Below are 27,265 nucleotides of genomic sequence, written 5' to 3'. Positions count from 1 at the left end.
TCCATTTTGGGGTGATTGGTTATGAAGCAGGTAACTGCCGTGGAACGAATGAGTTAAAAGCAGGACGGCTGGACGGCGGCTGCAGTGTCCGTGCCCGGCACCCTCTCCGTCCTGCGCTGGCCTGCAGTCCAGGCCTCACACGAGCATCAAGGGTCTGCCTGACGCAGCCGGCCGCACCCCAGCCGGGCCACCAGCCCCGCCCTACACGCGCCGCGCCGCGCCGGAGTCCACCCCAACAGAAGCTTGGCTTCCCCCCCAGGAGGCCTCTTCCAGGACCTCCCCTCCCCCAGCCACTGATCTTGCATTTCTAGGTTCAAAGCCTGGCTCTCCCACAGCCGTGAGCTTTCCGGTTAATAACCTCAACTCGCAGGGCCTGTTTCTTTCTCTGCTGCAAAGTGGGACCAATAACGTCACCAGAGGTGGTGGGGGGCCCGCGTCTGCTGGGCCTCGAGGTGGGTGGGGAGGGCGCGGCGGGCTGTGCTGCGGGCGAGGGCGACAGGACACGTGGGGGCTCCACCAGGTCCCAGCCTGACTGTGAAAATCAAATGTCATTTCACTCACGCCCTGTTTAACAAAGGATGTGAAACGACTTTTAAAACCACATAAAATGTAACAAGACACCAGTTGAGGAAACCAGGGTGAGTGCGCGAAGCATAAAACGACTTTTTGAAAAACACGTTCCCAGTTACTTTGCTACCAGGAATCAGCCAGCTGCGCCCAGGGACGTCAGGGCTCAGACCACAGACAGGTGTGGTCGGGGGGGCCCAGGGGTTACCCAGGGGCCTGGGCGGGGGTGGGCGCGGCCTGACATTGGGGCGCCTGCCTGGCCCTCCTGGGGCGGCCCCTCCCGGCAGGGTCAGCGCTGGGCCCACGGCCGAGCCGGCTCACCTACTCAACGCCAGTCCTCCAGCCAAGAGTACTTATTTTCAAACGATTGGGGAAAAGAGATTAATATTTCATGACACCCACCCAGAGGAAGCAGGCAAGCCCACCTTGCCTTCACCCCCACTGCCTGGACAGCCCCCGCACGGGCACCGAACCCCGCCCCAGGCCCCCAGCACTGCTGCCCGCTCCCGGCTGCCCTCCCCCGACGCCAGGTTCCCGCCCTGCTGCCCGCCTAGAGCCCCGACCTCAGCCTCAGCCCACACCTGGGTGCCCAGGCCCTTAGTCTGAGGGGAAAACAGAGGCCCAGGCAACCAATCCACGTGTCTGATCCGCGGCAAAGCTCGCCGGGCCACGTGCCTCACGCTCCTGGCTCATCCAAGGAGGCACTTGAGGGTTGAACAGGCTCCTTTTCAAAGCTGTGATTCCGGCTACGTAAACACAGGGCCTGCCTCCGGGCTCCGCAAACACAAAGCTGTGGTTGTACCTTCTCCTTGTGGGCCGGGGAGACGCTGCCTCCCACGGAGGCCTGGGTGCGCGGCCAGGCTGTGCGTTGGGAGCATCTCTGGACCTCTGCTCCCTCGGTTTCCACAAGGGAGTCCAGTCAGGGAGAGCGCACACAGCAGGAAGGCCCGGCCCCCGGCCCCACAGAGGTAGCAGGGGTCAGCGCTGTGGCCTGAGTCCCCGAGTTCACATGCTGGAACCTGCCCCTCCTCTGGGAGGTGATGAGGCCACGGAAGCAGAGTCCAGGCCACAGGACTGGTGCCTCAGTAAAGGGACCAAGGGGCTCCCTGTCCCTTCCGCGACAGGAGGGCCCAGCGGGCCCCCAGCTGCCTGCGCCTGGGTCTCGGCCCACTGGCCTCCAGGACAGTGAGATGCCCATCCCTGTGGTCCACAAGCTGCCTCGGCTCACAGACCTCGTTACAGCGGCCTGAGGACGGGAGGCAAGGGCGGGTCTGCGGTGGGCGGAAGGGGCTCAGGGCTCCAGGGGAGGCCCCCCCCAGGCTGCAGACAGACAACCCAGGCCTCAAGGTGCGGGCTGGTCTCTGCCAGCTGTGGAAGGAGACAAAACAGACCAACGTCCCCTCCGGGCACCTGAGTCTCAAAGCCCGGACTCTGTGGCCACGCGGGGCTGGCTCTGGCTTCAGGAAGAGACTCCGTTTTCGTCAGGCCTCTTACTCTGACTGGCTCTGGGCCGGGGCTGCCTCCAGCCTTCCTCTGACTGTTGAGGCCCTGGGCGACCCACCCCCGTCCCCCTCACCTCCTGGGGCCTCTCCGAGATCAGGATGAAGCCGTTGTTGTCCACGACGAAGCAGTCCAGGTCCTGCAGAGGTGCCCGGGTTGGGGGGTCAAGGCCAGGCCCCACCACAGTGCCCCGTCCACGCCCGGCTGCCCGTCTAGAGGGCGCCCTGTGTGGAGCCCAGCCCGCAGGGAAGGAAGGAGGCTGCCTGTGGGGGACGCGGTGGGGCCCCAGCCCGCTGCCCCGCTTCCTGCCGGGGAGGATCTTACACTGTCCTGGCAGCTCTCCAGGCACGGCCCCTCCGCAGCGCCACACTGGAGGAAGAGAGGGCAGCAGGTTGTGCATCGTTGAGGGGGGCGGGGGGGTTACGCAGTACACCTGTGGTGTGTGCACGGTGTGTGCACAGGGTGTGTGGTGTGACGTGTGGGCACGCAGAGCATGCACCTGTCGTGTGTGGCGTGCATGTGCTCAAGGGCTGTGCGCTGGAGGGTCAGGGCAGAGATGCAGGCAGGACCTTGCTAGTGACCTCAGCCAGAGCACACAGCCCAGCATCCTCCAGGGAAGCCAGGCCTGCAGCCTGGGCGACGGCAGAGGTCGGCCACATGGCTGGAAGCCGAGTGGGGCTCCTGTTCTTGGTCGTCCTGATGACGTGGTGGCTGAACTGAGGTCTGGGCTGGTGTGCCCTCCTCTCCCTCCCGGTCCCCCTACCCGACCACACTCGTGGTGAGACTTAGTGCTGTGGGGAAAGCACGGGGCTGGAGCAGCCGGTGGGGCACAGTGAGGACACCCTGGAGGCCGAGGGCTCTGCAGGAGCAGCAGGAAGGGAGGGGGGAGAGCAGGATGCCCGGGGGGACGATGGTCAAGGCTTGGACTGTGGTGGAGGGACAGGGGCCGCGGGGAGGATGCGCCTTCCTCTGCCCAGCGGGGCTGCGAGGGCAGCAGAGGTGGAGTGAGCGGCAGGCCCGGCCCGGAGCTTTGCCAGGGTCTGGGCAGTGGGAGCCCTGGAGCGAGGATGGCAGGGGCGAGGAGGGAGCCGACCAGGGCCCAGGAGGGGGCGGAAAGCCGGGCAGCTGGAGAAGTGGGTCTGAAGGTGCCAGCCCTCTTCAGGCGGAGATGTTGGGGACCCCGCCCGGCTTCATACGCACCTGCCGCGTGGCCGCCCAGAACGCGCGCTGCAGGAACTCCACCCTCAGCTGGACGCCCACGGCTGCAGGAAGCGGGAGAGGGGAGGGCAAGGCCACGCGCGTGTTTCGGGGAGGGGTTGGTCGTGGAGGGGGAAGAGACGGTGAGAGAAACCGTTAGAGATTCAATCAGAGGCGCATCAGCAGGTGTGTGGGGGGGGAGGCGGCACCGGGCAGCTTGTGAACTGAGGTTCCTGGCGGTGGGGGGGTACCCATGGCTCTGTCTCCAGAAAGTGCCCAGGACAAGATGAGGTCAGCGAGCCCAGCGTCCACTGGGAAGACCGTTCTCCCCTTTCCCGCAGAGACCGGCCTGCTGTTCAAGGTCACATAACCAGACTGTGGGCTGAGGCTGGAATTCAGGGCCGTGGTGGTGGTGGTGGTGGTGGGGCTTCCAAAGTTTCAGGCCTCACACAGCAAACTCTCCTCCCGGTCCCTGCGCGGGGTCCCCACACGGTAAGGAGGCACCTTCCCCGCTGCAGGTGGGGACCAGGTTGACCAGGCTCGCACGGAGGCTCCAGGAAACCGGAGACACCCCCAGCCCTGAGAGCCGCGCTCGGATGCCGCCATGCCTCCCTGGGCCCCAACAGGCTTGGAGAAAGCAAGCCGGAGCTCAGATGCTAAGAAAATCTGGGGCTGAGAACAGAAAGCAAGCCAGGTGACAGTGAAAGCAGCAGAACAAAGAAACAGGGCCGGCTTCCTACCGTCTGGGACAGTAATACCGAAAGGGTGCTGAGAGCCAGGCACCCCAGGTCGGAGAGCCTGCGTCCTGCACACGCAGACCAGCCCCAGTCTCACTGCGCTTCACAGCGAGGAAACCTCGCCCACACCTGGCCCCTAAATACAGAAGCAGCCCCACCCCCTCGTTGTCTCTAACGCACCTGATTCTCCTCTGGGCCTGCCTCCAGCCCCCGAGGCCCCGCGGGGAAGGGGCCGACAGGCCCGGGCCAGGCCCCCATCAGGGCTCTGGTCCCCTCATCTGCGGGACACCCTACGGCCAGCCCGACGCCCCAGCACAATCACTCCGACTTCCCGGGGCGCAGCCTGGGGTCCAGCCGGGCACATGGAATAATCCTAGGGAAATCTGAGGGAAAAAGAGGGAGACCAGGGAAGGGTCAAGGGGCCAGAGCACGGCCCCGGGCTCGCACAGCTGAGAGCGGCCTCGAGGACACCCACACCTGCGAGGCAGACGAGCGAGAGGCTGCCGAGGCGCGAGTGAGAGCGTGCGGGAGACGTCTCCAGAACCACGGGGGCCCTGGTCCTCGGAGTCAGTGTGCACCAGTCGTCTGAAGCTTGTTGAAGACCCGGCCCCAGGGTTTCTCGTTCAGCGGGGCTGGGCCGCCGGGGGCGCTGCGTTCCCGGCCCGGCCGTCAGCACAGGCGTCAGGCGTCCCTGTCTGGCTGGACCTTCGGAGCAGACGGGCGGCTCTGACCTGCCCCGCGCAGCAGCCTTGAGCCCCGTGTTGCTACTGAGTCCTTGAAATGAGGCTGGGCTTGATTTTAAAATTTACTTTTAATTAATCAAGATGTAAATACTGCTGGCCGCCCTCGGACAGCGCAGTCCCGGAGCTGCCCTGAGCTCACGGGTGAGGACGCCTGGCGCCTCCCGGCAGCTCTGGGGCTGGGGCTGGCCGGCCTGGGCTGGCCCCGGGATGCCGGAACCCCTGAGCTCCGGGGGCTTTGCGGCTTCCAGGGTCAGAGGCGGGTGAAAGGAGCGGCAGGAAGGGGACAGGCAGGCCCACTTCTCCCTTCAGGACGATGACAACAGGCCCTGGTGCGGCCTGTGAGGCGTGTGCAGGGGGAGGGGCACCTCCCCTCCCCCACTTCTCTCCAAGGCCGCAGGAGGCCCCTCGGAGCTCCCCTCCCCGTGTGCTTCCTGTGAAGACCACCCTCCAGCGGAACTTACACAGATTTCTCTCATCTGCAGAAAAAGGCTGCACAAAAGAGGAGGAACCGTCTAACAACTGTCGGGGTGGGGGGCCCACAGGGGCTTGGAATGTGCGACTCTCTGGTCACCCTACCCTTGGCCCTCAGCCCAGCTCTCAGGCTCCTTCTAGAGCAGACTCTGCCCTCCACGCACCGGCCCAGCACCACGGCTCCTGGAGTCGGCACTTCTGAGCTGGAAGAAATTCTGATTCTAACCCAAGGAGTCCTGGGGGGGCGGGGTTAACTCTTCCCAGATGAGACAGGTTTGTAAGGTTCTTGGGGAGAAATGGAAACGGCGAGGCCCCAAGCGGATGTTCCCAAGCCAGGCTCCACCTCACTGCGGGGCCACCAGCTGCTCCAGGCAAGGCGGGTCCTTGTGGGACTTAGGCCATCGGACTGACATCCCACCTGGGTCACTTGTAGGCATTTCACACTTCACGTGTTCAGACCTAACTGGGTTTTCCTCCCCAAACCTGACCCTCCAGAGACCCCCTCAACCCGGGGGGGACACATCTTCACCCGTCATCATTTTCCCGCACCCCACCCAAGTTCCGCTGCGACTCTCCACTCCCTCCACCCCCACCGCTACCCCTGGGGCCAAGCCAACACCTCTGTCACTTGCGTTACTGCCACAGACCCACCCCCCACCCCCAAGCGGATCGTTCACCACACAAGAGCGATCTCCCTGAAGATCAAACCGCGTCTCTCCCTCCCGCTGCTCTTAGAACAAGATCTAAACTCCTTTGCAATCTGTCCTCCAAGACCCCACGGGAGGCCTCCCCCCCCCGTCTCTCTGGTTTCTCCCTCAAACACACTGCTGTTCCCACCCCAGGGCCCTTGCACCAGCTGTCCTCGCTCCCTGGAGTGCTCTCCCCTAGAACGTTCCGTGGCGGCTTTCTCATGATCAGATCTCAGCCCAGCCACGGCCTCCCGGAGCGGTGACCGACCTCCCCGGACAGCCAGGTCTCCCCCTGGGCCTCCATCCTCTCCGTCACCTGTCTCCTTGTTTCCTAAGCAGCAAGACTCATTCATTTTATTCTCGTGTAGGGTCTGTCTTGCCCCTTAGAATGGGGGCTTACAGCAGACGGGGCTGAGTTCGGATCCCAGCACCCAGAATGGCACCTAGCATGCAGCAGGGCTCAATAAATACTTTCTGAGCTAAATACATAAATACTTGTGGCTTCCACTGAGTCAGCCACTTGACTGGGAAGCCAGTGCCCCGAGCTTCGGGCTGTGGCCCAAGCGCAGCTCTTCCCCCACGTGGAGGCCTGCCCTCCTGCAGAGGCCGGGCTGGACCGTCGAGCGCTGGCTGTGCTCTGGTGCCCCTGAAGACGCAGGAGGGGACCCCCCCCTAAAAACAATTGATTCAAGTGAGACACAAAGAAGAACTTTCTCCAGCAAGAACAGTTAGACGCTGACAGCACGGAATGGAACAGAGTGGAGGAATGGAACGGGGGAGGCAGGGGAGCACCCGGAATCCTTGCCAATCACTGCGCCTGCCCTCCCCAGTGGCTGTGCCTCGGGGCTTAGATAATTTCAAATCGTTCTGTTCAACGCCTGCCTCCTGCCTCGCAACCCAGATTGTGCTTTTCCACCCCAGACCTCTCCTGGGAGAACCCCAGGGCGCCCCTGGTCCCCATTCCACTGGCTCCGGCACCTCCTGGAAGCCTGCTGTGTGCAGGAGCGAACAACCCTTGGGACTGGGTTTGCAGACAGGACAGAGCTCATGGTGAAGACAGAGTCATGTCAGGCAGGCGAGGCCTTCTGTCCCTCCAGGCTGCTGTCCCCCATGCCCGGGCTTGGTGGGTCCTTGTGTTAGGGCCTGACCTGAGTCCCCAGTGGACCTGACAGGAGGAGAAGCCACCAGACCCCCTCCTCCTGCCCTAGCCTGTCCCCCCTCCCTGGGCCGCCTCCTGCCTTCCCTCTGCCTGCTTCCTGCAAAGCAGCTTTTCTTCAAGGTCTGCTGGGCTGGCAGACAAGCTAACAAAGCGCCCTGATAGGGCCACGGCGGCCGCCGGCTTATCAAGATGCACCTCTGTGCTCACGTCCTGGCTGTCACTGGGCCGCTTCGTCGTCGTCACAGACGGCAAGACAGAACAGCCTGCGCACACAGACGCCCTCCCTCCCTGCGGGGGCTGAGCCCACGGAGTCGGATGCTCTGTCCTCCCCCAGCAATTCTCCTGTGGGCTTTGTCCTCGACACCCAGCCGCAGACTGGGCTGACCTGGGTGGAGGGCTGCGGGGAAGCAGCGGCCCGTCTCTGGGGCACGAGCTGGGGAAGGCAGGCTGCTGCTCAGGGCGCCAGAGACCCCAGCCAGCCTGCCTCCTCCTTACAGGGCAGCCCAGGCTGGAGCCACCAACCGGCTACTGGCCGGTCAGTGAGCAGCCGTCCAGCCTCTGGGCCCGCTCCCCACTCGGCCAAGGGAGGAGGAGTCCCCACTGTGGGGAAGGGTGCGAACCACCCGCAGAAAGCTGCCACACGTCCTCTGTGGTCAGAGCCACAGGGTGGCCGGGGTCAGAGAAGACGCCCCGCTGCGCACTGGCCAGACGCAGCGTGCACAGGCCCCGCCTGCTGGTTGCGCTTTTACGGAGTGGGAGCCCCCCGGGCGAGGAGAGGGCTCCCGGCACAGGGAAGGCACCCTTCCTGCAGCTGGGGGAGAGGCCTTGTGTTTGGCGGCAGGAGGGCTGCGGGTGACCTGGGTGCTGGGCGGGAGGCGGGGAATCACGGGAGGTGGAGACACTCTCCCCCAGGCCCCTGCGGCGCTGCGTGCCTGGCGGAGCAGACGGAAGGAGAAGGCGGGATGCCCCGAGTCAGCGGCGCTTCCCAGCCCACCCCTGGTGCTGACGACAGAGGCAGACCCCTCGGGAAGCAGGCAACGTGGAAGAGGGGCACTGGGGCACCCCCCGCAGACCAGCCCCGAGCCCGCTCCGGGCAGGCGCGAAGAGGTGCCGGCAAGGCCGCCCAGGGCCCAGCTCCGGCGCGCCTCCCCTCGCTTGGTCCCTGGCTTCCTCTCCTTCAGATAAACACTGGCCTCCCCTTGGAATATTGATCTCTCCAGCTCCTTCGTCCTGATTGGCTGGTAAGGAGGCCTCCCCACTCTCCACACCTGTCTCTCCCCTCCGCGGCTACCCATCCAGACAAGAGCGGACAAGCCGGCCCAGGGAGGAGTGGCTGCGTCTGCTCACCCAGGGCCCTCCGCCCACAGGCCCCAGCGCAGACCCTGCGTTCCCCTCCCCAGCAGCCCTGGTCTAGGTCACTGAGGCTCGGTGACCTTTGCGTGACCATGTGACACTGGCTCTGTGCGATGGTGGGGGGCTTCCAGAGAACTGCCAGGCAGATGGGCCCCCAGGGCCCTTCCGGGTACCCTGTCTGGAATAAGTCCCCCTTTGGCGAGGGCAGGGTTCAGCTCTCCCCTGGTACAGAAGGGGTGGCAGACACTCCACCCCATCTCTGAACAGGACTCAGACCCAGTTTCCCAGGGCCTCTGTCCCCACAGGGAAGGGGAGGGAGAGAGCAGAGGAGGGCGGCAGCCAGGGGCAGGGGGAGCTTTCGGAGGTGGGGACGGCAGACACAGGGACCTGGTAAACAACTCCCCCACCCCGAGTTCAGGGGTGCTTCCCCCCAGAAGCAGGAGAGCGGCTCCGGTGTGTGCGCAGCCGTGTGCGCCCGCCTCCCTGTGTGCGCGCCTGTGTGTGTGCCTGTCGCTGTCATCAGGATGTTCCCCCGCTGTCACTCCCCTGCTCTCTGCTCCGCACACGCACTCCCCCTCCCCGCCTTCCCCTCTCTGCGGCTCCCTCGTCCCTCCCTCTCCTCCCCAGTGTGTCATTGACCCAGCAGCCCCGTCCCCTTGGCGGAGGCGGCCGCAGGCGTTCCTCTCGCTGCCGCCGGTACGCTGCGTGCCAGGTCCTGCTCGGGGGGCAGGCGATCAGGGACTCAGTGCCGCCCGCCACGCTCTGCTCACGGCGCTGCCTGCTTTCTCCAGGAGTCCCGGGAGGGGCTCACTGGACGGCGCAGAGCGACTGGATTCTAGGAGCTTGTTTGGATGAAGGTGAGTGCTCTGCGCTCGGCGGGGGGGCGCTGGGAGCGGGGGCTCGGGGACCGGGCCCATCTTCACTGGGTTCTCCACCTGCATGGGCAACTGCTGTTGCTTCCTGCCCGGGGGTGACTGCCAGGGCCGGGGCAGCGCTCAGGACTGGACATCTGGGCAGCCACAGGACACGGCGAACTCTGCTCTCCCGGTGCTGGGGACGGGAGCTGGGATTTTGCCGGGGAAGGGCGGGGGGCGGCAGTGCCAGTGCCAGATGTCGGCCCGGCGGCATAGAAACCGGTCCCTGCAGCAAGGGGAGCACCAGCCAAGAGCCCTGTGCTGCCTGCACGCCCAGCTCGGCACAGACAGCCCCGGACCTCGGGTGCTGCGGACGGGCTGGCCCAGAGGGCCCAGCGGGGGGGGGGTGGCAGGCTGGAGGACTGGCGTCTGAGGCGCGGGCACGGCCCTTGGGGTGCTGACCTCTCTACAGGACACCCTCAGCTTGGGGTAATGGCCTTCAGGAGGCTGTCCTTGGACAGGGGTGCAGAGAAGCCCCCCCCAGCTGGACCCGAGTCCCTCTGGCCGTGATGGAGCCTCTGGGAGGGGCGTGGCTGGGAGCGGACCAGGGCAAGGCGGTGCGCAGCCCTTCCTCCCGCCCTTCCCTGAGGCCCCCGGCCCGCCCAGGCCCGGTGGGGGTGGGGAGCCAGGCCGGGGCTGGGGTCCCCCAGCTGCACACCCCCTCTCCCTACAGAGGGGTCAGGAAGCCTTGGGGCTGGTGCACTCAGCTTAGGGGTGGGTGGTATGCAGCGGCCATGCTGGCTCGGCCCCCCAGGCTGGAGCAGGACACCGCAGGACCCAGGTAGTCTGACCGGGAGTCTGGACCTCCCCGCTCACTCCCAGGGAGCCCTCTGTCCTCTCCCTGAGCTGCGCTGTGCGCTGTCTGGGGTGGGTGGTGGGACGCTGCACCTGGCTGTCAGGGTGCGTTGGGCATCGCCTGGTCTGATTCAGATTGACACCCGGCAGCTTAGGTAACTCCATGGGCTTGGGGGAGGGGGGCAGACGGAGCACGTGGAGATGGCGGGGGAGTCAGCCGGGAGGGAAACCCGCAGCCACGTCCCCCTCCCCACCGGCACAGGCTCCACTCTGCCAAGAGAGGGAGACCAGGGAAGCCAGCCGGGGGTGGCAGAAGGCAGGGGTGGGGGTGGGGGGGAGGTTTCTTGAGCGACAGATCTGGTTCCTTTGGGGTTTGTCTGGAAGCAGCATCTGGGGCCAGGATGAGCGAGCCCTGCCCGCACTTCCAGGCCCCGACGCCGAGAGGCCCGGGGAGGGGTCGCAGGGGTGCCTGGGCCGCCCCGGGGTGGGGAGGGGAGGGAGGAGTTTGGGCCCAGGCCTCTCTGCACCCCTCCTGGGGCCTCCAGGGGCTCTTCCGTCCTGCTTCCCAGGGGTCTGACTGGCATTGGGAGCATCTGACAAGGAAACCAGGCTGCAGGAAGCCAGGGACGAGGATGGGGCATGCGTTTAAAACTGAACCAGGAGGTTTGCCTGCTCCAAGTACAAATACAGAGCTTTAAAAGCCTGCTCTGTGCTGCCTGGGCAGCGTGCTGTGGGGGCGTCGGCGGAGAAGAGATGGGAGGCCAGGGTCGGGCAGCAGGTGGAGGGAGCAGTCAGGACCCACTCCAGCCCCACCTGCCCCCCTGCCCCGTCCCCCGACCCAGGGCTCAGCTGTACCTCTGGGCCCTGCTGGGGTGGAGGGAAGACAGCACCCCTGAAGCCCCAGGCAGTGGCTCCACCCCAGCCCTGCCTCTCACCAGCCGGAGACCTTCCCCTCTCTGCAGAGTGAAGGGGTGCTGGCCTTGTCCTGGGTCAGGGACCCTTGACCAGCAGGAGATTCCAGGGGAGGGTGCACGCAGCTGGCCAGTGCCCTGTCCCAGGAGTCAGGAGCCCTAGGTCAAGGCGCAGGGGACGTTAATGGCTGAGGCTCAGACACCGACTTGGGGTGGGTGGACATGACAGCAGTACCAGAGGATGGACAGGGACAACAAACCCTTGTGGCTTTGCTGCAGGCTTCTGGCTGGAAACTGAGCCAACCCTGCTTGGAGGAGGAGTTGTGGGGGAGAAGCATGGAGAGCTCAGGGCCCCCACCCTAACCTGGGCCTCTGCAGGGCCAGGCCAGGCGCTCAGCAGGAAGCAGCCCCCACCCCCGAGTCTCCAGGGTGCTGCACCCCCACTCGCACTGGCAGGAGCACGTGGGCCCTTCTGCTCCCGCCACTGCCTCCCAAGCCCCTGGCTTCCCTGGTGCTCCCAGCCCACCTCCTCCCCTCAGCACACAAACCCCCTCCCTACACCCTGGGGAGACCCCCGACTGCATCTGTGACATCACTGGAGAGGGTGGTGGCTTGGATGGGGCCTGGCCCTCGGTGGGAGGGACGAGCTGCAGTGAGAAAGTGGACCAGGAAACGCCGGGGGCCTGTGAAGCACTGGACGGACGGATGGATGGACAGTCGGAAGGGTGCAGCCCCCACCCCCCTGCACAGGAGCCTCCACATGTGAGCAGGACCGGGCAGGGTGCGCCTAGAGGCCTGTAAATGCAGCTGAGTTAGTCACCAGGCTGCTCAGGCCCAAGGCTGCACTCTGCCCTCACCTGACATGAGGCAAGTTAGTGAATTTCCCAAGCCTCAGTTTCCCCATCTGCAAAATGATGTTAATAGCACTCGTAACCCAGGAGAGGCCTTAGGGAGACTGAGAACCACAGGCAGACACAGGTGTTCGTGGCTACGGTAACGGTTTCTCCCCAGAGTCTTCTTGCAGGAGGTGATGTGGTCAGCATCCGCCCCTACCCACACCGCCCAGGGCTCCGCCATTCCCTGGCTTAGCCTCTCGGGAGGTGCCAGGGTCTACGGGAGAGAAGTGGCCCAGCCAGGGCTTCTCCAACTTGACTGTGGACATGAACGGCCTGGGACCTTGTAAGAAGCAGAGTCGCATCCAGTCGGCCAGGCCTGGGGGTAGGAACTTCCTAGGTGGGATGGAGCACAGTGCCCACCCGTCTGTCCTGGGGGGCACCCAGCTCCCTTTAGCTCCCCAGCCTCCTGACCCAACTCAGCCCAGCAGTGGAGGCTGGGGACCCGCTGGGTCTGTCCTTCTGTGTCCCTGCCCCCCGGGACCACGATGGGAGTGCCCTCAAGGCTGTGGGGCCTAGAGACTGCAGACCCCCCACCTCAACTCTTTTCTGTCCCCCATTCTCCACCCTCAGTGGGGACTTCCCTCCCAGACAGTGTTAATTTATTCCAGCGCCTGCCAGCAGCTGCTCTCCTGGCCTCCTAATGTAGGTCACCCTTCTCCCAGTGAGGCTCGATGCTTCTGGGGGCAGGAAGGGGTCTTTGGGTCGGAGGTGGGCTGGGAGGCAGAGGGCCCAGGAGCTAGGACGTGCTGGGCCCCGTATCCCCCAAGGGGCACTTCCATGGTGACCAGAGAGCACAGACCTGAGGGGCCTTGTTTTCATCATGTTTCTCCAGAGATCCCAGGGCCACCCCCTCCAGATGATGCCTCTGGGCCTGGCTGGTTTTGTGCAGGTGACATCATTTGAGGCTAGGGATGGGGTGCCAGGACCCGCACTCAAGGCCACCTTCTCCACAGACTGGTGCTCACTCTGGAGGTGACATTGAGGCCAGGGGAAGGTTGGGGGGCAGGAAGGGGAGCCCACCCAGAAGTGGGGAGAGCTCGGGTGGAAAAGGGGCCTGGCAGAGAGGCCTGGGCTGCATGTGCAGCCCCAAGTAGGTCTGAGTGTGGAAAGGGTCCTGGGTCAGGGGTGGCCCCCGAGGGGCTTCTCTAGACCCCACTTCTGGACTGGAGGTGTCCCCGTGCACCGTCTGCTGGGGCCTCTCGGGAACTGCCTGAGTGGCGGCATCTGAGGAGCGCCGGAGGGCTGCCAGCGTGTGTGTGCACGCATGCGCGCACGCGTGTGCATCAGCACGTGCCTGGCTGCACAGCTCCCTGAGGTTAGGGGGGGTGTCTGCACCACGTGCTATGTCGGACGCACACGTGTGTCCCCCCCTGGGGGACACTGCTGGGGGACAGTCACCAGGGAGTGGGTCATGTCCCTGCCCAGTCGTGTGGCCCCGGCAGCTGGTCTCCATCTCTGAGCCTTGGGGGGCTGCAGACTGGCCTGGTGCCGGGTGGGTGCTGTGAGCCCCTGACACGCGGGTCCCTGCTGAAGGGAGGGTTGAGGGCATGGAGAGTGGACACTGTCCTGGGGATGGGGGTCTCTGAAGCTGTGTGTGAGTGCCCCATGATCAGGAGCAGAGACAGACCCAGGTGTGAGGCTGGGCTAGGAGAGAGGCTCCCAGTCACGCTGCCGCCTGCTGCCCCTCCCTGCGGAGGACGGGCACTGCCATCTCCTTGCGTCTCCCTGGGGCTCAAGCCCAGGCTTGGAGCAGTGGCCTAGACTGGCTTCCAAGGTGGCGTCCTGAATTCGGCAACTGCTACTCTTCCCTGATTAGACTGATCTCACGGAGGACAGGGTGTCACGGTCATCACTTGTAGAGACTGACCAGGACACCGAGGCCCAGAGCTTTCACGGCATTTGTGAAGGTTGCACAGGCAGGGGCAGCCGGCAGGGATTCGAGCCCAGAGACCACCCCGACCTGGGTGTCTGAGCCAGGAGGCTGTGGGGGCCTTACCCTGGGGGCAGGTAGAGAAGGCCCCTGGGCTGCTCTGGGCGGCTCCTCCGCCCCTAAAAGCGTGTGGAACTGGGTGCTTCCCTCACCTACCCGCTGTGGCCAGTACAACTCGCTCTGCAGCCCCCGCAAGGCTCTGAGCCTCCCCAAAGGGGCAGGGGTGAAGCCCAGAGCAACAGACAGCCCCTCCCCGGCGCGCCCCCCAGCGGAGCCCCTCCCTACCCGCCCCCACCCTGAGCAGGCGGCCTTGCTTGCACAGCTGAGGGCCCGCAGGGTGGCTGTAGCCCTGGGAGGCAGCAGCAGCTGTAAGCAGGGGCGGGGGGTGGAGGGGGGAGGCAGGAGAGGCCCCTCCATGCCCGACGGAAACCCTGCTGGATGCTGAGAGTCCAGGCTGAGCTCGGAGCCCCCAGCAGCTCCTCCCACCTCCTCAGCATCCGCTCTGCTCTGCCATTGGCTCCTGGGCTCCCAGAATTAAACCGGCTGTGGGAGGGGGAGCAGGGAGGGGGCCGGCTGCAACCAGGAGATGCCAGGGACCAATGTGGCAGCTAAGGAAGGGAGGCTGCTGTGCCCTTAGAAGCAGGAGGGGCCACCATGGCTGCCCCTCCATCCCAGTCTGTCCTTTCCCCACTGGGCCCTGGGCCAGTGGCAGGACAGCCCGCGGTCCCCAGTCCCACCCCTGTGATGGGGCCCTTGGCCATCAGGGGAGGACTTGTGCCACTGGGCTGGGGGGCAGGTCACCTGAGAAGGGGGAGCTCCCCTGTCCCGCAGGGAGAGGAACTGCCTTGTGCACCCCGACCTCCCCAGTCCTGCCCTGCGTCCTCATGCTCTGCTCTGCCCCCCTCCCTCATGCCATGGGCAGACTCTGCAGGAGCCCCTGAGCTGATGCGGTTCACAGACCTGCAGGTGGAAGACGGAGCTCGACTGCTCACCTCCCAGGGAACCGTGGTGGGGACGCAGGGGGCCGCCCGGAGGCCAGAGCGGGACCTGGGCCTCACCTGCCCCCCGACGGCCGCCCCCATGCACGGCCTGGTCTCTGCCTCCTCCTCGGGGGCCATGGTAAGGGAACAGTGGGCTGGGAGCCGGCAGAGACGGCCCTCAACTTCCGCACCTGGGACGTGGGGGAAGACCAGACACACTTAAGAGATGGACCAGGGAGACAAGAAGAGGCAGAGAAAGGCTGGGGGGGACAGTGACTGCACTGCCCAGCCCAGAGCTCAGCACACTGTCCTGCCTGAGGGCTCCTGGGATGCCCGCTTACCTCCGTGCATCCCCAGTCACTGAGGGACACTGCGGGTCCCTGGATTCTCGGCCCCCTCCTCCCCTTCTCCCCCCACCCAGGGAATCATAGCTGAGAAGAACCGGAGAGGGCTGTAAAGAGACACCAGGCCCCCGCCCTGACCCTGAGCTGGACTGGGCCTTGGACGCCTGCTTCTGCTCAGCTGTCTCTCCCTCTCTCCCAGGACTGACCCATCGGTCCGAGGGGCTCCTCTGTCCCCAGAGGTGCGGGGCCTGCGAGCCTGCGAGCCTGCAGCCACCATGCTGGCCCCGGACAGCGGCCCTGAGCGGAGGACCCGGCTCGCCCTGCAGTGGAGGCAGATCTCCTGTGAGTGCGGCGGGTCGGGCAGCGGGGCAAGCGGGGATGATGCTCCCCGTGTCCATGGCCTGGTTCTGGGAAGCAGGGCTCAGCCCCAACGGTCCTGCAGGTGGTACCTGGGGAAGGGGCAGGCCGGGAGCCGGAAGCCCCACGGGCAGCTCTGTGTCCCCAGGTAGGTCTGCTCCTGCCCTGCAGCCCCAGCGTGTCCTGCCCCTCCTGGATCAGTCTCCCCCACTCTGAGACAGAGGGACCGCGTGGGCTCGGGGACGCAGTGCTGGAAGGGACCCCAGGGACCGATCGGGTCCAACCCGTCCCCATGCACATGGGGAGACAGAGGATGTCCACTTCCTGCAAGTCGCCTGGGTGAAGGGAGCCCTGAGACGTCTCACAAAATACAAAGTGGAGGGGCCAGGGTCTGCCTGGGGCCACATGATGAGAGGGAGGGACAGTCCCGAGGGACGTTCCTCCACCTGACCTCTCCCCTCGCCTGGTCGGCCGCCTGAATTATTCACCGTGTGGAGCAGCTGGTCCCCGGCCACCTGGCTCCCCTTTCAACCTGCCCCTAGCATCCCTGAAAGCCTCACAGGACAGTTATGCTTTCTTGTCACTAGAGCGTTTACGCCAACCCACGTTCCTCGGGGGAGGTGAGGGAACAGTGGCCTCTGGTTACCTCAATCCTTTTGAGAGGGAGGCTGAATGGGTTGAATGTTTTTCTGGGGAAAGTGAGGTCTGAAGAATGTTGACTTGTGAATGGCGCAGGGGTCGCAGGGCAGAGGTTGTGCAAGCAGGTTGACCTGGCCCAGACACCTTAGGGGGTAAGAGGGTCAGCGGTCCAGCAGGTGACCCCAGGTGGCCGGAAGGGCCTCCAGTTGGCATCCACAGCCACCCCGTGCTCGTTTCCCCTTGAGAACAAAGGAGCTCAGGTGTCAGCCTTGCGGGGTGCCTCTCAGGTGTCACCAGCCCTCCAGGAAGGGGACACGGTCCTAGCTGTTCCTCCAGGCCCTGCCCTTTGGGAACCAGACACCAGACCCCATGCTGGACAGACCCAGGGCTGTCCCTTCCAGGCACCTGCCCCTCTGGGTGGAGCCAAGTGGCCCGAGATTCCTCTGGGACAGGTGGGCTCCTCCCTCCCCTTCCACAGTGACACCAGGACAGCCACGGGCGCTCTGTGGTCTCTGAGAAGGGGTGGACCACGAGGCGAGCTCCTCTGCGGGGACTGCTGTCTGAGCGCCTCCTCCCTCGCCCACTGCAGCCCCAGGCTTGCTCCTCAGGGGGGTCCCATGGGACAAAACAGACCAGTCCTGCAGGAAGTGGGAACGGGAGCCCAGTCTAAGGGGCATGGTGGGTTCAGAGTGAGAACAGATATGGGGCTTGTCCCCAGCCACGACTCGTGTGGCTTGTGTCTCCGTGTTCTCCACGTGGAAGGGGAGCTGGGCACCTCCTGCACCTCCCCCTCGCCATTTCCACAGCGGTCTCTGGGGTGAGGCGTGGGTGGGGCTCGCCTCCCGCCTCACCCTGAGTTGCTGGTGGGTGGGACTGGGAGGTTGTAAGGTCGGGGTTGTGTGCCCTTTTGGCCAGCCGCACGGCCCTGTCCCATGCCCGGCCATCAGCCCAGGGCAGCTCCAGGTGGGGGAGCAGTGGGGAGGGAAGCAGAGCCATTTTCTCTGGAAAGGACACCACTCCATGGCAGCGACCCCGGGAGCGGAATGTTGGGAGGCTCCTCTGACACCCCCAGACGCTGTCGTGTACATCGGTGGTGGCCGGGGAGATCCGCTGCTCACGTGGCAGAGCCGCAGGGTGGCCAGTTATGTTCCTGCGTGGCCGGGAAGCACTTGTGCGTCGGGTGGCTTGGCTGGAGGAAATGAGCCCAAGGCCGCCATGACGTGCCCCAGCCAGCAGGGGCGGCTGCAGGACACGTGACCCCACGGTGGCTTTCCTCCCCCCACCTGTCCCCTGCAGGGCTCACCTGCTGGGCCGCCCTGTGCGCGGCGGAGGCCCTCCCCGCCTGCCCTTTCTCCTGCACCTGCGACGGCCGCAGCCTGGAGGTGGACTGCAGCGGCCTGGGCCTCACCACAGTGCCCCCAGACGTGCCCGCCGCCACCCGGACCCTCCTGCTCCTGAACAACAGGCTGAGCTCCCTGCCCAGCTGGGCCTTCGCCAACCTGTCCAGCCTGCAGCGTCTGGACCTATCCAACAACTTCCTAGACCAGCTGCCGCGCTCGGTGTTCGGGGACCTGGCAAACCTGACGGAGCTGCAGCTGCGCAACAACAGCATCCGGGCGCTGGACCGGGACCTGCTGCAGCACTCGCCGCGGCTGCGCCACCTCGACCTGTCCATCAACGGCCTGGCCCAGCTGCCCCCCGGCCTCTTCGACGGGCTCCCGGCCCTGCGCTCCCTATCGCTGCGCGCCAACCGCCTGCAGAGCCTGGACCGCCTGACCTTCGAGCCCCTGGCCAGCCTGCAGCTGCTGCAGGTGGGGGACAACCCCTGGGAGTGTGACTGCAACTTGAGGGACTTCAAGCACTGGCTGGAGTGGTTCTCCTACCGAGGTGAGCACGGCCAGCCGGCCCTGCCGGGGAGGGGCGGGAAGATCGCCCCGCCCAGCAGGGGGAGGAGTGGGAGGTCGCCCCGCCCAGCAGGGTCCTGGGGCTGCCAGGACTCAGGGCCGGCTGGGGAAGGTGGCCCTACCTCTCCACCAGCCTCTCCACGGAGCTGGAGCCTCGGGCAAAGGGGCTGGTGATCCTCTCCCTCCTCCTCCCGCTGCCCGCTTCCTTCCCGGCCCCTCCGCTCCCGGCCTCCCTTCTCCTCAGACTCCCTCCAGGTAACTCCATCTCACTGTCGTAGGTCTCATGATGGACCTGAACACACAGTAACCACACAGAAACGAACTTTCCTCCACCTCTGGGCTTCCCTGGCACCGGAGGAGGAGGAATAAGACCACCCGTGCCCTCCTGAATAACGCAGCCCCCTAACATACCCAGTCTCGGGCGGTGGGGGACAGAATTGAAATCCACAGATGAAACCAGATTTTGATGATCTCAATTCCTTCTGCCAAGAAGCACTGTTATCAAAGCTTTTACTGAGAAGCCAAATGCCTGTGGCTTCCATTTCTTTCCCTTCCTCCTTTCATTATCCCGGGAGAGTCCTAAGATGACCCCTGAAATGATTCCGTGAAACGGACAAGGAGGGCAAGGAGTGAGCCCATGGGGCAAAAGAACCACATCTGGGTTGGCCTCGTGGCTCTGCCACTTACTAGCTGTGTAAGTGATCTTGAGAAGTCAATCAACCTCTCTGCGGCTGTGCCCTCATCTGTGAAATGGGGCAAAAAAGAGTATTTCAGAGAATTATCGTGCAGATAAGTTGGTTACGCACGGCAAGTGTCCGGAAAGGTACTCAGCATGAAGTCAGTTCCCGGTAAAACTGACACGCACGCTTGCTTGCGGGCTGTCCTCATGATACCAACCGGGCTTAATTAGACATCATTTGGTGCCCAGCCCCAAGCAGGCATTCCCTGAATATTTGCTGAACGGATGGATCGATGTGAAAAGGACGCGAATGCTCTCAGCAAAGCCCCCAGCTCCTTCAGCTTCACGTGGTTTCCCATCTAATTACTTGCAGGACAGTCTCATGTGTGAGTTAACGGAAAACACCTAACAAACGAGCAAGTGCTGGCAAGCGCTGTAAAGCTCTCGTCTCCGTGGCGAGTGTGCATTTCTGTGAGTGAGGAGACGATGGTGAGTGCAGGTGTAGCTCCCGGGCCACAGCCCCCTCTGCACAGCACCGCCTGGGTGAACCCTCAGAGCAGCTGCCTGAGGGGCCACTCGTCTACGGCCAAGAAGTTAAATGAGTCAGGTAGTTTGCACAAGGCGATGCAGTCGGGAGCCACCGCAGGTTTTGGGAGCAGGAAGGTAAGGGCCCTCCCATCTTGGCGCCCGGCTCCGGCAGGTACAGGGGCCCTACACACACTTCACCGGCATAAGCCGTGCGGCAGGCAGTGGGTGACGCAGTGTCCTGGAGGGCCAGGCCTGTGTGTCATCCGCAGGGGTCACAGGGACTAAGGGGCATGGAGGGGAGTGTACGTTTTAGGAAGTTTTCACTAGCAGAGTTATTTTCAACGCACTCCTCGGTGGGGGGAAGAACAAACCAAAACCAAAACCCAAGGCTGTTTTCCTCAACACCCAGGAAAGATTGATGTCTTTTGTGTGAGGAGCTGCGGCAGCCAGGCTGGGAGCAGCGCAGGCAGTGACAAGTGGCAGGAGCGGTCCCTTCAGCGGGAGGCTGGCGCCTGCTGCTGGAAGAGGCCAGAATTGTGACCTCCAGGGGGTCTGGGCAGCTCTTCTCCCCACCACCTGTGCTCGCTCTGCACCTGCCCCACCAGGTGGTGTCTGGCTTGGCCTGGAGGTGAGCCTGTGCTGTTGGCACTGGCCCCTCCTCCACCCGTGGGGGTCTTCACCTTCCCTCCAAAGAGGCCTCTGCCCTCCAGGTGCTGGGGAGGGGTGTCCGCTGATGGGGCCGGCCCTGCTCTTAAAGAGGCAGCTACTCTCTGTCCTCCGAGGAGGCACCTTAGGCAACCAAAGGTCCTGCGTGGAGGAGCAGAGGCCCTGACCTCTGTCCTCTGTGTGAGCGCGAAGAGCTCAGGGGGTCAGGACACTGTGCTGTCACAGCAGGGTCAGCAGGAATTCGGGGCAAGGAGCACCGGGCACTGCGATCCGGGTAGGGCACCTGGGGCTTTTGACTCTGGGGAACAGGTGAGACAGAACTGTTTGTGCTTCCTTGTAAAGTGGAAACAGGGACACTGTCCACCCTATGCAATGTCCGCACGGGGTAAATGACCTGATGTGCGTCCCTCCTTTCCGCGGCCCTTGCCCTGATAACTGCTAGTCTCCCCTCCCTTCCCCTCCCGTGGACACGACTCCAGGACTGACGGCGCTGTCAACAGAAACTAGCCCTTCTGGGCCCTCCAGTCAGGACCTGGGTCTGGGGGAGGAAGTGCTGGTTCCCGATACCTGGCCAGCCCCCTTTTCTCTCTCCTGGATGCAGGGGGGCGCCTGGACCAGCTGGCCTGCACCCTGCCCAAGGAGCTGCGGGGGAGGGACATGCGCGTGGTCCCCGTGGAGATGTTCGACTACTGCTCCCAGCTGGAGGACCAGAGCAGCTCGGCCGGGCTGGACGTCCCGGGGCCGCCCTGCACCAAGGCCAGCCCAGAGCCTGCCAAGCCCAAGCCGGGCCCTGAGCCCGAGCCAGAGCCCAGCACCGCCTGCCCACAGAAGCAGAGGCCGCGGCCGGTGAGCGTGCGGCGGGCGGTTGGCACAGTGATCATTGCGGGGGTGGTCTGCGGCATCGTCTGCATCATGATGGTAGTGGCCGCCGCCTACGGCTGCATCTACGCCTCCCTCATGGCCAAGTACCACCGGGAGCTCAAGAAGCACCAGCCCCTGATGGGCGACCCGGAGGGCGAGCACGAGGACCAGAAGCAGGTGTCCTCTGTGGCCTGAGCGCCCTGGCAGGAGGGGCCGGGGAGCAGGCCAGCCCTCCCTCCGCCTCCCTCCCTTTCCACTTTCCTCCCAGCCTGCCGGCACACGGGCCACGCCTGTCTCCGTGACCTCCCGAGTCTTTGGGAGCCACCACTGGGCTCACACCCCTCTCTTGGCCACTGAAGCACTGGACCACAGGGCAGAAAGGATGTGTGTGTGAGCAGAGGCTCCTGGACCCAGCGCCCCCATGCCCCTCTGGCCCCGGGTGTGATCACGCCTGGATATGCTCTGACCTGTGGCCCTACCCACCCTGTCTGCATTTAGGGGGTGGGGATGGAGTGGCGTGGAGGTTGGGCCGCTTCTGTAACTCTCTCCTAAGCCGGAAAGACGTTGGGTCCAGCCTCCATCTGCTGGGACTCACGTGCAGTCAGACCAGCCCTGCCATCTGGACCCAGCACTTGGAAACACTCCCTCGCCGAAGCCGTCTGTCCGTGTCCCCGACCACATGGCTCCGGGACCACTGATCACCCTCACACAAACTCAGCTCACCACACGCACAACCACAAGGGGACAGAGGTCTGGGGCCTCGGGGAGCAGAGCCAGGCAGCCCCTGGGTCTCTGTCCAGCCCTCAGACCACACAGCCTCCTGCTGGCTTGTGAATATTCTCCAGCCAACAGGGAGGAGCCCGAACCCACAGCACAAGAATTCCTTTCAAAGCCTCTCAGGAGGCCCCGGGGTGCCGCTGGAGGAGGCTGCCGTCACCATGGTAACCCGCTCACACGTCTCCTGCTGGGATTTCCAGGGACACCGGCCCAGGGGCCTCGAGGCTGCGGTGTATGTGGACAGCAGCCTCCCAAGGGCCCACCACATACCACACCTGTAGCCTGCAGCCCCAGAACCGCCGCTCTGCACTGCTCACCGCCCCCTACTCCAACCCCACATCCCTGAGCCTGTGACCTTGTGCAGGGACTGGGTCGTGCTCTGTGACTGGTGGCACCCTAGCGGAAGCTCACTGCCTGCCGACCTGTCCCAAACAGGCCCCAGGAGCAGGGAAAGGACCTCGAATTCTGCTCAGACGCATCAGTAATTGGGTCCCTTTCTCAGCGCTTTGTCAGCTCAGCCTGGCTTCCCAGAATCCTTCATGACACCTGGACTGGGGCCCAAACCAGAGCATAGGCCGGGGGGCCCACCTGCCCTTTATCTGTAACCCACACTAAAGGGACAGAGATACGTGCTTGCAGGGCTAGGGGGCGGGCGAGCTATGCAGTGGGGGGCGGTCACTAGTATCCTTTCCTAGCTCTGCCCCTTCTGGTGAGTGTGACCTCGAGTGAGCCCTGGGCTCCCTCTGCAGGGGACACCTGCCAGGGACACAAATTTCCCCCTGGCTGACAGAGGGTCGGGGGCATCAGGCTGGTTTCTGGCTCTGGGACGGAGGTCTTGAGGTGGGGGCCGGGGGAGGCCACCAGAACACACGTCTGAGGCAGGACAGGGAGGGGGAGCTGGGCACAGGCTGCCCACCAGGCTGGCCCATAGTCCCCCTTCTTTTGGGGTGCCGGCTGACACCAGATCTGGGTATTGTCTGAAGGGAGCTGGGGAAGGCTGGGCATTGTCAACAGTGGTGTCTCCAGCCTGGGACAGAGATTTTTAAAGGCAAAACTATATTTCTGGCTTGTTGTTTCAGAAGACCAATAAAGACTGTATTTTCCTACGTGCATCCTGCTTTCCTTGGGGGGTGGGCAGTGGGGGCCGAGGGCTGGTTGGGAGGGCTCTGCGGCTGAGCACAGAGCTGGCCGCGGGCAGAGGAGGGAGGTGGGAGGCCCCTTCCTGCTCCCCGCCCCGGGCCAGCGGGGCGTCCTGCAGCAGCGGCGTGGAGGGCTTGCCTTTGCCCAGGACCCTGGCCTGATGGGAGGCCGGCGGGCTCCCCGAGCACAGTGGAGGGGACTAGGTCTCACCTGCCTCAGGGAGGCTGCAGGGGTTGGCAGACGTGCAGGAGGGACCCGCTTAACGCTTTGCACTTTCAAGACGGGCTCTAGGGACAGGCCGACAGCACTCTGGGTTCATAAATATGATCCCTCCTAAGGGGTGCAGAATCAGAATTACGGACCCAAGGTTTGGGGATGGAGGCCAGGAGAGGAGGTGACCGAGAGGGCAAGGCCTCTGGGCTGCTTGTCCACCTGACACCCAAGTGACCCTCCTTGCCAGATCGGCGTCTGGCTGACCCGGTCTGGCTACATGGGTCATGTCTTCAGAGACCAAGACGGAACTCTCTCCTGCCCAGGAGCCCTGCCTTGGGTGACACCCCAGAGAGCCAGGAGCAAACCCCAGGGGGAAGGGGTCCCATTCAGCTCCCCGTTCCTACCCCCATTCCTGGTGGGGTAGCTGGGGAGAGGGTCCTCCCGTGGTCCCGCATGGACAACAGAGCTGGAGATTAGCCACAGCCTGCACGGCCAGGGAACGCGCTCCGGGGTCTAATGCTGGGCTGTGCGCACGCAGGCGGAACTCCGGGGAGAGGGGCCATCAGGCAGCCCCAGACAGCAGCCCCACCGCACAGGGCCTCTGTGCCAGGGAAACACGTGCAGACGGTGGTGGCACCACTGTCATGCTTGGCCACATTCCCCAACCCGGGCCTGGTTGGCACAGAGAACTGGAGGCGGATCCAGATCAAAACAGCAGGTTCCTAGAAAGGTTGTGGAAACTGTTGCTAAATCACCTGCTGAGAGGTTGACCGATCTGTCCTCATTCATCGCTCGCTCGCTGGCCCCGCAGCTGCCCTGCCACCCCTCCTCGGCCCCACCCCTGCACAACACGGATGTGCTCCCAGCCTGCCTGCCACACAGCAAGCTCATGTGCACAACAGGGACGGCCTGCCAGAGCCGCCAGCCCCTCCTCGAGCCGCGGGCCCAGCTGGCCCAGGGTCAGGGAGGCTGAGTCACAGGCCAAGAAGAGGAAATTGCCAGAGGAGACTGGAAAACAATCCAAGCAGAAAGGTGTCCTGCGCCTCATCCCTTTCCTAGCACACTCGCGCCGCCCGGAGCATCAGAGCCATTGTCTGCAGCGAGTTAAAGCGGCAGCACCAGGACACGGTTTCCATGGCAACCCCTCCCGGCTCTAATTCGGGCTGAGTTAAAATGATATCGAATAATTGGAGAGTGCAGGAGAGCGCAGAGGCAGCCTGACCTCGCATGCTCCTCTCCCCTGGCCTCGCAGGTGCACGGTGCTGAGGCGGCCAGTCGTGGAGGGAGCAGGTCGGGGACAGGCTCAACCAGGCCACGGAACGGTCTTTGGGGCCTGGGGTCAACAGGCCAGGGTGAGGACAGAAAGGCGGTGGGTGGCGTGAGCCCCTCCCAAGGGCCCAGCAGTGCAGCCTCTGGACTCTACTGACAAGTGCACGAGGGCGCCAAGCAATACGACCGAGTTACCCACTCCCGCCGTCGCCCCATGGACAGCAGCGCGAGGTGGCAGCCCGCCTGGCCGGCCTGCTCCTCCCAAGTCCTTCACTCAGTCTGGGGGGGAGTTGGGGGTCCTGTCCCCCCACCCCTGCAGCGGCGGTGGCCCCGCACAACACAGGCGCCCGGTCCCAGCACCCACGCTGACTGAGGGTCCGAGGATCTCGCAAGTTCTAAACACGGCAGGGTCAGAGACACGAGGTGGAGGCTGGAGGAGGTGGCTTCCTCACACAGACCTCACAAAGTCGAGGCGGCCTGCGAGGCTCAGTAGGCCCCCTCTTGGCTTTTTTGGCCCAATCGCAACACAGGGCCACGAACTGGGGCCTTCAAAAGAGGCGATCTGAGCTCTAATTCCAGCTTCATCAACTTAGCCGTGGGGCTTTGGGCAAACAACGTTTCTGGGTCTCAGTTTGTCCTCGGTAAAATGGAGCCAAACCAGATCACCCGAAGGCTAGCTGAGCACGTGCACGGAAACGCTGGACCGGCGCCGGGGCTCTGGCTCCGGGGTCTAGTCACCATTCCCAGCCCCCTTCAGTGGGATCCGGGGGCCCAAGGCGATGGAGGCGGAAGCGACGTACAAAGGGTGGGAAGGCAGCCTGGGGAGCAGCCTGGGTCCTGTGTGACCTTGAGCAGATCTCTTAACCTCTCTGGGCTCCGCTTTACGCCATGAACTCCGTTAGAGTTAAGGTTTCACGGTTTTATAACAAAATGGCTTGGAGGACTCTGCCCTCTGGCCCCATGCTTCACCAGGGAAGACACACAGCCAGAGGGCTGTGGCCCCCAGCCCCGCCTGCATCATCTGAGCCTCGTTCTTCACCCAGACTCACAGCTGCCCGGCCTCACGGCCCCAGGGCAGCGCCTACCTGCTGCGATGGCCGTCCTCCCGTCCACCGTCACCGCCACAGCGGTGCTCACCGTCACCACCACAGGCTGGCTCGGGCTCTCTGGGGAAGGAAATGGCCGGGTCACTTTCTCAGCGCCTGTGGGGCTGTGGCTGGGGCGGGCCGAGAGGACCGGTGAGGACCAGGTCAGGACGTTCCTCGAGCCAGTCAGGGGCCGCCTGGGAAACTGTCTGTTGCCCGTGACCTCTGGTCTTTGCCAAGGGCCTCCTGCATGCTGGGGGCCCCCAACTCTCCATGCAGCTCAGAAGCCACCAGGCCGCCTGGACAGTGTCACAGCCAAGTCACTGTGACACTGAGGGTTTGCTCTGCCCAGGGCAGCAAACCTGCCTGCTGCAGCTCGGGAACCCTGCTGGGACCCACCCAGAAGGCTCGTGTGACATCAAGTGGCCCTTTTGAGCAGGGGACAGGCTGCATTCCAGGACGCGGGGCTGGCTGACCCTGGGCTGGCTGACCCTGGGCTGACCTTCATCAGTCACAAGAGTCAAGAGTCAGGGCGACAGTGGCGGCCCCACAGGGAGGCCTGACACCAGGGCTGCGTCCTGCAGTCGGGCTGGCGTCCGAGGCGCCCACGGTCCTGGCAGCCCCCACGCCGCTGTCCCACCGTGCCTTTCCTTGCTGACGGCTGGTCACTGCGCTCCTGGGACGTCGCCCGGCTCCACAAGCCTGCCTGGAATCGCCTTTCCCGCCCCTTCTGAGGGAGTCAGGCCGTGGGGCAGAGTTGAGGCGGCAGTTCAGCTCTGCAATCACACGGCTTCGTGGCTCTGAGAGGTGCCGGCTGGCACGTGCCCTCTGCTGATTAATTGTACAGCCCGGACTAGCTTTTCAAAGCACCCTTGTCTGCGGGTCACGCTCATCACTGAGAACTCCACGGAAGGGGCACGACTTTTCCTGTGCTTTGTCTTCACATCGAACAGACAGGTCACAAGAGCCTCACAGTGTCCGACGTCACGAAACTTAAATCGACCACTCATTTCTCAAACCCAAGGTTTTGGCAAGGTTGCCCGTCACACCTTGCCGTAACCAGGAACCTCCGAGACCGAGAACGACTCTGGTTCTAGGAACTGGCACTATGAAAAGTTGTCCTTGACTCTAGGAGCTTGCCATGATGAAGACCCAGGCACCACAATACACAGAAGCCGGCTTCCCCAGGTGTTTCTGGGAGTGTCCAGGAGGTACTGATGGGGTGGCCCTGTGCTGTCCCCGGCCGCAGGCTGGCTGCTTTCCAGACAGAAAGGCACAGGCTTGGAGGAAACACCGGAGTGAAGGGGTGGGGCCCTAGCCATGCGGTCTCTGGGGACATCGGAGATCTCAGCACGGGGTGACCCGGAGGCCACCGGGTCCAGCGCCTGGGTGGACGAGCGGGCTGCTGGGGGTGGAGGGGCGGGCTGTGGACACGGGGGGACAGGCCTGATGCGCTGGGGCTCGGGGGAGGCTGCTCTGTGCTGGCCGGTTTCTCAGCACCGACTGCAAAAGGCAGCTCCACGTGGGCAGAGGGCCGCAGAGTCAGCCTGGGGAGGGGCCCCTCTGCCTCCTCGGGGCCCCCGTTAAATGAAGCTGTTTTCTCTCTTCAGGGGAGATGGGAGTGTGCAGGGTCCCCTCCTGGGCTCCTCCTTCTCCTCCTCTCCTGCCTCCACGTTCCCACCCACCGGCCGCCTCCTCCCGCCACAAAAAGCTCCCAGGTGCGTCCCTGGGCGGGAGGGAGCCCATCACCACAGAACCTCCCAGGACCCCGTGGGCCCCTCCTGCTCCCAAGGGTCCAGTGAGGGAAGGGGCCTCTTGTGGCCCTCCCTCCTCCCGCCTCAGTCACGTGAGCCCCCCACCAGCAGGGCCAGCCGAGCCGGGGGCCCCGGCCGAGCCTCAGACTCTCCCTGTGTGGGGAGAGGGAAGGACTGTCTTACAGGCTGGCAGGCTGGACGGGTTAC

General features: G+C 64.4%; 2 protein-coding genes across 2 annotated transcripts in view; one reads left to right on the top strand and one right to left on the bottom strand.

The window, feature by feature from the left end:
* CACNA2D4 (calcium voltage-gated channel auxiliary subunit alpha2delta 4) overlaps positions 1 to 27,265 on the bottom strand; it is an 80,546-nt gene that overhangs the window by 6,440 nt on the left and 46,841 nt on the right. The window contains exons 26-29 of the mRNA XM_074357604.1: positions 25,305 to 25,385; positions 3,268 to 3,329; positions 2,392 to 2,436; positions 2,144 to 2,206 (exon numbers count right to left, since the gene is read on the bottom strand). Of these exons, the coding sequence (XP_074213705.1) occupies positions 2,144 to 2,206; positions 2,392 to 2,436; positions 3,268 to 3,329; positions 25,305 to 25,385 (251 nt within the window). The remainder of the gene's footprint in view (positions 1 to 2,143; positions 2,207 to 2,391; positions 2,437 to 3,267; positions 3,330 to 25,304; positions 25,386 to 27,265) is intronic.
* On the top strand, positions 7,307 to 22,703 carry LRTM2 (leucine rich repeats and transmembrane domains 2). Its single transcript, XM_074357592.1, has 5 exons — positions 7,307 to 12,254; positions 14,785 to 14,981; positions 15,386 to 15,528; positions 17,479 to 18,069; positions 20,561 to 22,703. The coding sequence occupies exons 3-5, from the start codon at positions 15,462 to 15,464 to the stop codon at positions 21,013 to 21,015; spliced, it is 1,113 nt and encodes a 370-aa protein (XP_074213693.1). The 5' UTR covers positions 7,307 to 12,254; positions 14,785 to 14,981; positions 15,386 to 15,461; the 3' UTR covers positions 21,016 to 22,703.

Source organism: Camelus bactrianus, chromosome 34 (genome assembly GCF_048773025.1).
Source record: "Camelus bactrianus isolate YW-2024 breed Bactrian camel chromosome 34, ASM4877302v1, whole genome shotgun sequence".
NCBI lineage: Eukaryota > Metazoa > Chordata > Mammalia > Artiodactyla > Camelidae > Camelus > Camelus bactrianus.
Note: the sequence above shows the minus strand (reverse complement) of the source record. Positions and strands in the feature narration are given on the sequence as shown.